At 39.7% G+C, this 12,796-nt stretch overlaps 1 protein-coding gene and 1 pseudogene across 1 annotated transcript in view; both read left to right on the top strand.

The window, feature by feature from the left end:
* Positions 1 to 12,796, top strand: part of APOO (apolipoprotein O) — a 57,670-nt gene that overhangs the window by 19,253 nt on the left and 25,621 nt on the right. The window contains exons 2-5 of the mRNA XM_040468717.1: positions 3,090 to 3,197; positions 4,575 to 4,694; positions 7,737 to 7,791; positions 10,753 to 10,848. Of these exons, the coding sequence (XP_040324651.1) occupies positions 3,090 to 3,197; positions 4,575 to 4,694; positions 7,737 to 7,791; positions 10,753 to 10,848 (379 nt within the window). The remainder of the gene's footprint in view (positions 1 to 3,089; positions 3,198 to 4,574; positions 4,695 to 7,736; positions 7,792 to 10,752; positions 10,849 to 12,796) is intronic.
* LOC121026181 (uncharacterized) lies at positions 5,074 to 5,222 on the top strand (annotated as a pseudogene).

The raw sequence follows: 12,796 nt of genomic DNA, 5'->3' as shown, positions 1-12,796 counted from the left end.
TAATAATCACTAAGAACGTAAAGGTAGAGACCTGAATTAAAACAACAGAAGGCCATGGGGTGAAAAATGAAATATGTGAGAGGTAGACAGGATTAAGGACTGAAAGCTGGAATTTAGAATTAAAAAGGTCAACGTGAGGCATTACATCAAACAAAGATGAAGGTAGAGGACAGTATGAACCCCAAATGCTTGGAGGCCCCAGTGCTGGATGGGCAGTGGGAAAGGGCGAGGCACCAGCTCTTGCCGATAGGAAGGGAATCAAAGTCCGGGGTGGGGCTGGCTGGCTCAGTGGAAAGTCCCCAGTTCAAAGTAGCATTGTCAGACCCAGGGGGCAGAGAGCACTGAGTTGGCACCTCCAGATATCAGCAGCCTAATAGGCACTCTCCTGGGGTGCCAGGAGCAACCACACTGACTTTTACCCTGGAAGCAAAAGAAATTTGTGGCAATATTGCCTTGAAATCAAGCCCTTTCAAGGTGAATACTTAACTACTTCAGGGTATGTTAACTATTTTTAAACCAGTTAAAGTCATAACCATTCTTTTTTTATTATTTTTTTAAAATTTCATTTTGGAGAGAGTGAGAGTGCGAGCAGGGGAGGGGGCAGAGGGGGAGAGAGAGAGACAGAGAATGAATCTCAAGCAGGCCCCACACTCAGCACGGACACAGGGCTTGATCCCACCACCCTGGGATCATGACCTCAGCTGAAATCAAGAGTAGGGTGCTCGACCAACTGAGCCACTCAGTCGCCCCATAGTCACTCTTTTCAATAGCGCTTAGCTCTTTATTTGCTTCTGAAATATGAGAATTTCCCTTTTTGTGTATAACTCCAGGCATACATTTCAACAGACATTTTTGTTATTTTTTTAGCATCATATGTTTTGTGAATATTATGGAATAGCCTAGTCTTTCACATTGCAGGCACTGCAAATCTCAGTAATATGATTTCCATGTGGCTAAATCATGCCTATGTAGTGAGAACAAGTCAATCACTCTTTTTTTTCCCACCTCTCTTCCATCTTTTCATGCAGGCAGTAAACAGTTACTGAGCATTTCTTATGTCCTAGGCACAGTCACGGGCACTAGGGAGACAGAGTAAGACACAGCACCACAGTGAAAGGGCTTCTAATCTAGTAGGGAGAACTTGGTAGACATAAATAAATGGATAAATAAGGGGAAAAGAAAGGAAAAAAAGCTATGTATCTCCCTGCTGTTAGGCAGTTGTGCAGAAAGACAAAGCAAATATAAGACATTCCAGGTAGAGCAACCAGCGTGTTTAAACCCAGGAAGCTGGGCAACACCATGGGAGAAATCTAGGGAGTTTGTATGCTGCGGGAGAAGGCAGAGTGGCAGAGAGATGAAGTGACAGAAGGTTGTTAGGATCGGATCATAATGGGCCTGGTTTGGCCCCATAGAAGTCCTAGATAATAAATAACAAAGGATCTCAAATAAGAGTGGAAGATGATCAGTTTGTAGTTTACAAAGATCATCCTTGTGTATTGTAGTGGTTTGAGTCGTCAGAGGGCTAGGTGAGTAGTTAGAATGCAGCTAAAACCATCCAAGAAAAAAAATGAGGGCCCAAGGGAAGATTGTACCGGAGGGGATAAAGTGGAGAGAGTGAATTGAGATCATTTAATAGTCAGAATGAACAGGACTTAATCACCAATTGTATGGGCTGGTGGTAGTGAAGATGACCTCATAGTTTCCAATCGGGTGGTCGGGTTTGGTGGTGACACCATGCCTGAGAGGAAGTAGGAGAAGAAGGGGGCAAGTCTGGGGTAAAGATGCTAGATAGTCAAGTGCTGTGTAAATGTAGGGGTTTATTACTGGGGGAAAAAAGCCTTCTGACTTCATTCCATAGCAGACATCCGTCAGGCCAAGTGTGGAGTTGGAGACACAGACAAGATCCTGACGAGTCCATTTTGGACCTGCTTGTGAAAAAGTAGAAATGTCCAGGAATAATCGGATAAACTGGTTGGGAGCTCAGGAAGGAGCTCTGGGCTGGGACTGCAAATCTGGGAGTCACTGGCTTCACGTTGAAGCCCCGGGTGTGAGTGACCCAGTGAGGGAGAGCAAGGTGCAAAAAGATACTGAGTTGGGGAACTGAGATCAGGGGAGAATCTGAATGGGAATGGAAACGGAAAGCTTGTCAAAGTTTACTTATTAGAATTACAGAAATAATCTTTGCTGTGCTCAATGAATCACTAGGTAAGATCATTAGAAACCTCTTCCATTGTTCGGACGCCTGGGTGTCTCACTCAGTTGAGTGTCCAACTCTTAATTTCAGTTCAGGCCATGACCCTAGGGTCATGGGATGGAGCCCCACGTCTGGCTGTATGCAGAGCATGCAACCTGCTTGGGATTCTGTCTCTCTCCCTCTGCCCCTCTCCCCCAGCTCACTCTCTTTCTCTCTCTCTCTCTCTCTCTCTCTCTGTCTGTCTGTCTCTCAAATAAAGAAATCTAGAAACCTCTTCCATTGTTGTTGGTGGAGGGTACGTGTATGTGAGAGAAATAGAGAGACTATTTTATAATTTTAAATTCATTCCATAGCATTTCTCTGTTATTTTTTTTATGTTTTATGTTTCTTTTTTTTTTTTTTGAGGGGGGGGAGGGGCAGAGAGAGAGGGGGACACAGAATCCAAAGCAGGCTCCAGGCTCCAAGCTGTCAGCACAGAGCCCGATGTGGGGCTTGAACCCACAAACCGTGAGCCATGACCTGAGCTGAAGTCGGACACTTAATTGGCTAAGCTACCCAGGCGCCCCTCTCTATTATTTTTTAAAGTGCACACGTGTGTGTGTGTGTGTGTGTGTGTGTGTGTGTGTGTGTGTCTTTTATTTTACTTGACAGGCTAAGTAGAAAAACTTAGGAACTACTGTCTTGGAAATTAAGGTAAAGGTGAGCTAAAATTTGAAGTCCATGAGTATACATTTTTAGTTTCTGACTTCCATCAAACTTCAGGAATACGTCTATTTCTCATAAAGCTCAATAAGCCTTCCAGGGGCAGAAGTTGCTGAGTTTACAAAAATGCTCATGTTATGCACATTCAGTTTGTTGCATTGATAGAAGGCTTAAGACTGCTTCTGTGTTTCAGGTAATTCAGAGGTCTGTGGGGCCAGCCAGCCTGAGTCTGCTCACCTTCAAAGTCTATGCATCACCTAGAAAGGATTCACCTCACAAAACTTCCGTGAAGGTTAATGAGGTAACATGCCATTCGTGTTGTGATATATTTTGAACATCTGCTTTAGTTACCATAGGAAGTATGCAAATGGTCTGTCAGGAGATATGACAGTTCAGAGGACATGTAAAAGGAGGAAATATATTTCCTGACAGCTTTTCTTCATGGGAAGCTACTAAAGTATAGCTTTTTCAAAAAATAAACTTTAATTCATGGTACTTAGCTAAGGGCATAATTAAAGAATATTGCCTAATTTTTTTTGTGTGTGTGGGGAATCTGCTATGTCCCAGTAGATTGTAAGCACAACTCGGCTCTAAGTGATCTGCCTCATCCTAGACTGCTTTGCAAGCCAAGAAAACATTTGCATTTTTCCTTTTCTAACAAATTAAAGACCTGGGTTCATTCTTCTTCTTGGCCAGATTAGTGGCTCATAAATAAATGCTTAATAAATATTAGATAAATAAAACAAGAAATCTTCTCTCCATTGTTTATATTCTTTTTTGTCTTTACTTCCCACTGATTATTTTGGGTATTTGGTTTCTGTTGACTTAGTGTATAGTCACATAAAGATATACCTCTAATCTTGGGCCAGGTTACTTGAATGGGTTTACCTAAAGCTAATTAGTTTATCTTTTGCCCTTTACACTCTTCTTCTCAGACCTTGGGACATTGGCAACACTGGCATTTTTTGAGGGTGAAGAAGGCAACCATTAATGACTGTGTACAGTTTCTTTTCTGGGTGGAGAAGAAACTTACTGTCCTGCTTAGATTAGCACCAGACTGATCACTTGAACTCAATTTTTAAGCACACCCCCCACGTTAGAGTAATAGAATTGTTTTTCCAAACTGAACCTAAGGTGAAATCCCAAATGCCACTATGTAAAATGGATGAAGGGGGTTGCTTTGTCTGCCACCGCTAGAATGGGAGGAAGGTAGGGATACCTCATAGTCCTGTCTTCTTGGCCTTGTCCTTACTCATAAGTGCGAAGATCCTCTGAAGGAAGTTTCAGGGCGCATGTAACCCTTAGAGCCACTGCAGTCTGTGAATTATTAGAAGAAACATGATGTTTACCAGGGCACCTGGGTGGCTCATTTGGTTAAGTGTCTGACTTGATTTCAGCTCAGGTCATGATCTCAAGGTTTGTGGGTTCAAGCCCCACGTTGGGTTCTGTGCTGACAGTGAAGAGTCTGCTTGAGATTGTCTGTCTCTCCTCTGCTTCTACCCCGCTTGTGCTCATTCTCTCTCTCTCTCTCTCTCAAAATAAATAAATAAACTTAAGAAAAAATTTTTTAAAAAGAAAAAAAGGAATATGATGGTTACCGATTTGCCAACTGATTACATTCTCTCATGGCTGTATATACCTTTTTGTTTCTATTTGTTTTGTTTTTTAATATATGCAGCTTTCACTCTACTCCGTTCCCGAGAGTCCATCTAAATATGTGGATGAGCCAAGGAGCCAGCTTGAAGAAAGCATCTCACATATCCGACATTATTGCGAGCCATACACAAGTTGGTGTCAGGTACAGCTGTTCTGAAAGTGGAGTGATGCTTTATTGTTTAGAGTCAGTAGTGAAATCTCTATATTGTGTGTGTGTTTTTGGAAAAAGGCACAATAGAGGACTCTAACTTAGGATGCCTCACTGACAGCGTTCACCAGTGCCATCTCTGAGGGGGACAGAGAGCCCTAGCTTCCTGGTGGCAGCTGTTGCCATAACTGCAGAGAGGATTTCCCTCCTACCGGGCAGGGTGTAGCACCTTGGCTAGAGAGTGGGCTGGTAACTATCTTCTTGGTCGCAGCTATGAAAACATCATTGTCTCCCAGAGGGAGATTTGGGGCTGGAACTCGAGTAGAAGGAAAAGGATATAGTGTCAACATTTATATCAGAATTAGAAAGTTTTAGCTTTGCGCAGTGGCAGTATCGTAGCCAATGAGGTTTATCCGAGGCGCGATTATTGCTAATTGAAAGTTTTTCTCCCCCTCGAGATTCTACAAATGAGTACCATTTTAACAGGAATGGTTACACAGCATCTTGAATGCTATAATCAGAGGGTAGGTAACCAAAAATGTGTGGGACTACATATTTGAGTACTGAACTGTTTGCCCCAGCCACCGAAGAGCTACATATGCAGATTGGCTTCCGTCACTGCTCAGGTTTTAGATCAGGCCCTTGTTATTATGTTCGTGGAAGCACTTTTGCAGTTTTTAACATCTGAAATGGAAGTTTACACTCTACAGAACACTTTTGTGGGCTTTGATACTTAAAGTATTTGTCATGTGTGATCTGGATTTCAAAATGATAATAGATTAGTAAAAAGTGTGTTAGATGTGTGTGACATGGTCTAGGTTTACTTTGCTTGAGATTTACAAACTGAAGTTTCATCTAGAACGTGTTTTAAAATTTGTAATTCCACTGTCTGTGCCAGTGCTGAATTCTTTTCACCAATTTAGAAGAAAATAGTAAGCATAGACTCTATCACCAATATAAATTAAGCCAGTATACTTAAGTATCATAACCATATTATTGAGTTATGAATATCTGAAGACTTTTACATAACATGTTGTAAAAAGCTTGGACTTTATTCTCTTGTTCTAGAAGATTTTTAAACCATCTGGTTAAGATAAGGTCAGCAAATTTGTGCAAATATTTTTGTATCATGTAGACATGACTACTCTTTTTTTAAAGCTTTTTTTTTAAGGTTTATTTTTGACAGAGAGAGAGAGAGAGAGAGAGAGAGGAAGAGACAGAACGTGAACAGGGGAGAGGCAGGGAAAGAGGGAGACACAGAATCCGAAGCAGGCTCCAGGCTCTGAGCTGTCAGCACAGAGCCCAATGCGGGGCTTGAACTCACACTGTGAGTGAGATCATGACCTGAGCCGATTTGGACGCTCAACTGACTGAGCCACCCAGGCGCCCCACACGACTACTCTTATTTCATGCTCTTTTTTTTTTTTTTTGGTTATAAAAGTACTTTGTCTCTTAACCTTTCAACTTAAGATTGCCTTTTGTTTTTTACTTTTTCACCTGTGCATGATGCTCAGTGCAGCAAAATACCTCTCTAGATGATAGAATAGTTATCAACATGTTTGTTTGCATGACTTCTATATAAAAAGACTGTTTTGTGATTACAGTAGCTTTATTTTTATGCAGAATGAAGCCTTATTCAATAAATATATTTCTAATTCCTGGCTCCTTTTTCAGTCCAACAATTTCTAGTCCCTTTATTTAAGAACGAATTTAATTTTCCTTAATGGTGAAAAGATTATGTGAACAAAAGAAATAGGTCATCACTCTGGATATGTATCTATAGCTGTTCTTTCTTTTTATGGGCATAAAATACCAATAATTGATTTTAATGAAGCAGTATTCAACTTTTTCATGTTCTTTATGTCCTCCTCTGAATTCAGTATTTATTGTTTTTTGTTAATTTTCCTACTAATCTGTAAGTATATTTTATTTATTTTTCTTCAAATGTTTATTTAAATTCCAGCTAGTTAACATACAGTGCAATATTGGTTTCAGGAGTAGAATTCAGTGGTTCATCACTTGCTGTTTAAGGGCATTTAATAGTATTAGGTTAACTTGTTCTGACTTGGACCAAATTAAATAAAGCAAATCCTTTTCCAGGTGGCAGCTGGTTCTGATACCTTCTGATACCCCTGTGTCTCTTTTCCTGTCTTTATTGTAGACTTCTTAAAGGTGGGGTACCTTCTAGGTAGTCCCTTGTTTTCTTTAGGATATATGATGTTCATGTACAAAGCCATGTTGTTGTTGTTGTTGTTGTTGTTGTTGTCATTGTTATTAAGAGAATGTTAATACTTCATTTACTCCAGGATTGGGGTGTCTCTCAAAACATGGATACAGATTCCCTTGTCCTGTTCAAACTGGTCATTCCTGCTCCAGATGGGCAGTTTTCACATACAGACTCTAAAATCATAGCATATCAGGAAATGGACTTAATATGAAAGACAAATTTAATCTCACAGGAAAAAATTGCCACTTTAATTATCAAGGGGATTGATTTTTGCCTGTTCTCTCAGAATGTAATAGAAGAATAAAAAGGCTGGGTTTGTTGAAATCACTCTACGTGAAATCTCCTTCCTGTGGTAATAATAAACTGTTCTGAACAATTTGTGGTGAAGGGGAAATTACAAAAGAAAAAAAGAACATAAAAATACCCAGATGGACACTATATCCCTTTGTTCAAAAAGTGTTATTGGGGCAGCAGGGTGGCTCAGTCAGATAAGTATCTGACTCTTGATTTCAGCTCAGGTCATGATCTTGCAGTTTGTAAGTTCAAGCCCCACATCAGGCTCTATGTTGACAGTGCAGAGTCTGCTTGGGATTCTCTTTCTCACCCTCTTTCTCTGTTCCTCCCCTACTTATGCTTGCTCTCTCTCTTTCTCTCTCAAAATAAATAAATAACCTTTTTTTTAAAAGAAAGCTTCTCTTTAAAAAAAAAAGTGTTATTAACATGAGAATTTATTCAGTAAAGATGATTATATTTGTTGCTTCTCTGTAATCAGCATATCCTTCTCACTCATTTTCTTTTCACCTCTTTAGGAAATGTACTCACAAACTAAACCCAAGATGCAGAGCTTGGTTCAGCGGGGGTTAGGTAAGTTGATTTTTAATTAGGCATAATCAGTTTCTTCATTAACATTGGACTTTTTAACTGGGATCCCATGGATGGGCTCCAAGAGATCTGGAATTCCTTAAAGTTGTATGCAGAATATTAGAGCTATGTGGATTTTTCTGGAAAGAAGATCTATTGTTTTCATCAGATTTCGGAGAACTAGTGTCCCGTAAACATTTGGGAAGTCTCTTCAGGATCTCTTCAAGGATCGTTGGGCTAACAAGTTCAGATACACTGGATTTTACTTTTTCTTTACATCTGTTTCCAAGTGCAATGCCCTAACTCACACTAACCCACACTGACTCATCAGTAGGTTTTCAGAATCAGGTTAGCTCATGTGTATGGCTGTTAATACATGTTACAGAACTTTAGAGGCAAGAAGGAACTAGACTGGTGTGCCTAGGGAAGGCCTTATTGCATAAGTAGTGTTCTTATATTTTTTCATTGGGTTTTTATTGTCCTTGATTGTTTTTCACATCAGCTTATGCCATACACTTATAAACTAGGTTCATAGTCTATATTCTGACTAGTGTCCATCAGAAACCAGTGAATTAATAGACATTGATCTTATTTCATTCTCCTTACTGGACATCTCAGCAAAGAAAAACTCATGTTTTTACAAGTGTTTGTTTCTATGACTGAATAAAACAAGCACGAATATGGTTTATTTCCTTGAGAGGATCATTGTAGAGTGTTGATGTGCTGATATGTGATTACTAACATCCATGAATAATATCATGTATGAGTGGCATCTTAATTTTATTAATTTTATAAACACTTATTTAGTTTTTATTACATGCCAGGAACTAGTCTAAGTGCTTTAAAATATTAATGTATAATCCTCATAACCCTAACAGTTGTGTGCTTTTCTTATCTTCATTTTTAATCTGAAGAAACTAAAGAACTCCTGTGATTGAGGAGATCTTTCCATTGTTACCTGTCACTTCCCAGTGACTCATAGCAGTAGGCATTATTGGCAGTGTAAGTCTTGTTTTCCTTCTCTTGGACTGGTTACTACAAAAGCTCTTCAGAAGAAACATTCCATTATGAGTTGTGTTGTCGTCTGCCAAGGCGATCTGTCCATTTCCCGGCAATCGCAGCCAAGACATGTTACCAGAAGCTGGGCTGTGGCTTCACTGCAGTCTCTTAGCTTATCTCCTTTTCCGTTTCTTTGTGATTTACCCACTTCACCTAAGCTCACCAAGGCCATCTGGGTGCCCTTCTATCAACTGCTCCGTGTGCACATCTCAAATTGAAAACTCCGTGCTGGTAGGCAATAAAAAAAAAAAAAAAAAAAAAAAAAGGGAGGGGGAGTAGAACATTGCTTCAGATGACCCAGACAAAAAGATGGAAAGTGAAAACTAGGTTAAAGGCAAAATAAATAAAAGGCCAGACAGGAATCCATGCAAATAGCACAAGCCATAGAGTAGTATTTAAAATGATCACTGCATTTCCCAAATAACCTAGGAAATGGAAAACTGGCATGTATCTGCTCTTTTTGGGGGGAGAAAATTACCAAGTATTCTGGTTAGTTCAGTTCCGTGTACATTTACTAAGTCACCATCACAGCAGGCATTGAAGATCACGGCCAATTAAGACAGTGGTCACAGCCACTGAGGCACATATCTTCAATTACTCACCACTGGCACAAATACAGAGACAGTCACAGAGCACTGTTGAAGGGGCAGAGGAAGGAGACTAGTTTGGTAGAGATTGGAGGGATGGGAAGAGTCAGGGAAGAATTTCTGAGATGAATCTTGGAATAGAGTTAGCCACACCAAGATGTGCAGGTGGAACTTGGGTAGCATTCCACACAGAGGGCACAGCATGATCAAGGCTTGGAGGAGTGACTCAGTGTTCCATGTGCCGGAAACTGGGAGCAGATAGGGAATGCTCTAGATGGGGTTGAGAGAGAGACATAAAGGCTTTTTAAGTTACAGCCTCTCTGAAACCCATTTGCTAATTCATTCAGTATCCATCAACACGTAGCAATGCTTTTAGTAAATATCTCTGGGATGAACATCCACTATTAGCACTGAGGGAATATAACATAGAAGTCTAAGCGATCCACCATTCAGGAGCATACGTTCTCCTTGAGGAGACATAAAACACACCCCTGAATAATTAAACACAAGGTGCCGTAGGATTACGTACCAAATGATGATGGTACAGAGAAAAACTATGATGGGATATCAGAGGAGAGAGAGAGGCGTGGTCTGATAAGTATAATAGGAAAGGCTTTTCTGAGGAGGTTAGGAATACAGATGGCTCTTATTTGGTGAGACTGGCTCAGTGGACAGGAGAGGAAGCATCATTTCAAATGAAGCCATAAGGCGTGTTGAGGCCTGACACACAGGCTCACATATTGCATTTATTTGTGTTCGTTTCTTCTATCACCATTGACTATTTCTCACGTATACTTGCACTACAAGTTTCCTTCATTGTGCAAATGTATTCTATACTTGAGTTCAGATAATGAATTCACATAGCAAAGGAGACATTAGTCCCTGAGAGTCTCATGTGTTTGGTTCCTGACTTTTAGAGAACTTGAAGCAAAGTTTCAAGATAGCGACAGATCTGTTCAAGTCTATTCTGTTTCTGTGTTTGGACAACAAGGAATCCCTGTATTAGTATTTCTTCCCTTGTGAATAGTTGATTCAAATCTGTTACATCCAGGGATATGAAGGTAATTGGACATTTCTTTATTGTCAGTAGGTCATCAGACCAGAAGTGTTTGAAAATTGAATACTTGCCATGTGAATAGTAAATCACGTTTATATATCACATAAAAAGAATGTGTTGAAAAAAAAAGCATATTAAAATAAAGCAAAGAACACATTATTTGAGAAGCATTTGATACTATATATACTAGTTATATGTAAGATTTTTTTGTTTTTTAATGGGCAATTTATGGAACTGTTTCCTGGTCTGATTCTATTGTAGACAGCTATGAATATCTCCAAAATGCACCTCCTGGATTTTTTCCAAGACTTGGTGTTATTGGTTTTGCTGGCGTTCTTGGACTTCTTTTGGCTAGAGGTAGGTGCAATTTTGTGTGTGTGTGTTTTTTAAACAGCTCATAAGGGATAGATAAGAGGTATTTGGTTCTTTCTTTTCATTTTCCAGTTGTCAGAATAATGAGTTGGTTGCTGAAATATATATATATAATATATATATATTATATATATATTATATATATAAATTATATATATGTAAATTTAAAATTCAGTTGGTTCCTGAATATATATATATATATATATATATATATATATATATATATATATATATAATTGATATGGTTATTTTCTCCAGTATATTTGATTTTAAGCATATATGGAAATTATAAAAATATGAAATGGAAGAAATTATATACTCTTGGTTAAAAAAAGAATATCATTATCCTTTATAGGCACATTTTCTTTTTATTCTTTTTATTTTTTTTAATGTTTAATTTTGAGAGAGAGAGAGAGAGAGAGAGAATGTGAGCAGGAGAGGGGCAGAGAGAGAGGGAGACACAGAATCGGAAGCAGGCTCCAGGTTCTGAGCTGTCAGCATAGAGCCCAACCCGGGGCTGGAACCCACGAACTGTGAGATTATGACCTGAGCCAAAGTCAGCTGCTCAACTGACTGAGCCGCCCAGGCGCCCCTATAGGCACATTTTCTTGATCAGATTACTGTCTTTCTTTGCTACACAAAGAGTGAATTTTTGTTAACCGAAGTCTGTCACACCTGAGAAACTGTTTCTGTTTATTTCACTATTGGGTATGGGTATTAATCACAGTATAAATATAACAGTGATTTTGTTAATTTTTGATGTATCATAGTTTTGGTTATCAGTGATGCTATTAAAAGTTTTAAAACTTTAGGGGCGCCTGGGTGGCGCAGTCGGTTAAGCGTCCGACTTCAGCCAGGTCACGATCTCGCAGTCCGTGGGTTCGAGCCCCGCGTCGGGCTCTGGGCTGATGGCTCAGAGCCTGGAGCCTGTTTCCGATTCTGTGTCTCCCTCTCTCTCTGCCCCTCCCCCGTTCATGCTCTGTCTCTCTCTGTCCCAAAAATAAATAAAAAAACGTTGAAAAAAAAATTTAAAAAGTTTTAAAACTTTAAAAACATTTAAAAGCTAACGAATGTCAACTGAAATATATCACTACACCATACTGCTGGATTGCAAAACATTTATAGGAAATAAAGGATGATGAGGTACTTCACTATAATGAGATGAATGTGTTATAAACTACTGAAGTTTCACTGACTATAAAATTCAGACTTTACAGAATTTCCAAAATAGAGAGTTTATAAGCCCTATGATCAGACCCTCATAAAAGATTAACTACAGTGACTGATTTGGTACCCATTCCTCCTATTTTAAAAAGCTATTCTGGGGGTGTCTGGGCGGCTCAGTCGGTTAAGTGTCCAAATCTTGATCTCAGCTCAGGTCTTGATCTCACGGTCCTGAGTTCAAGCCCCATGTTGGGTCTGCGCTGGACATGGAGCTCACTTAAAGAAAAAAGAACCATTTAAAAAGTTTTTCTGTACATGCCGAGATTGTTATTTTAGAATCTAGAGACAACCTGTGGAATGAAGTCCTGTTGTAGTTTCCATGCCTTGCTCCCATCTTGTGCAGAATATGTAAGAACTAAAGTTAGAGTTCATTTTTACTAATCGACTTGAAAAAGAGTTGAACCAATTTTTTTCCCCCAAACTTCTTTCCCCTCCTTTTTGTAAAGCTGTCCAAAAAAGCATTCCTGTCTTATTTAGACAGTGTTTGGAAATTATGAAGATCCCAAGGCCAGGGTTCTGGAATCTTGGCTACTGTTAGGGAGTCAGGAATGTGGAATCAAGTGAGATTAGCCCCCCGCCCCCCACATGGTTAGAGCATGGCCCTAAATAAAGCCTCCTCCGCCGGGCGTGTTGCTGTGCTCCCTAGCGTTTATCCCCTGCACATCCACTGGGATGACCATCCCGAGGAGAACTGCAGACTACACTCTCC

This window comes from Herpailurus yagouaroundi, unplaced genomic scaffold (assembly GCF_014898765.1).
Source record: "Herpailurus yagouaroundi ecotype Mexico unplaced genomic scaffold, PumYag 67793, whole genome shotgun sequence".
NCBI classification, from domain to species: Eukaryota; Metazoa; Chordata; class Mammalia; order Carnivora; family Felidae; genus Herpailurus; species Herpailurus yagouaroundi.
This window is presented reverse-complemented; position numbering and strand designations above follow the sequence as displayed.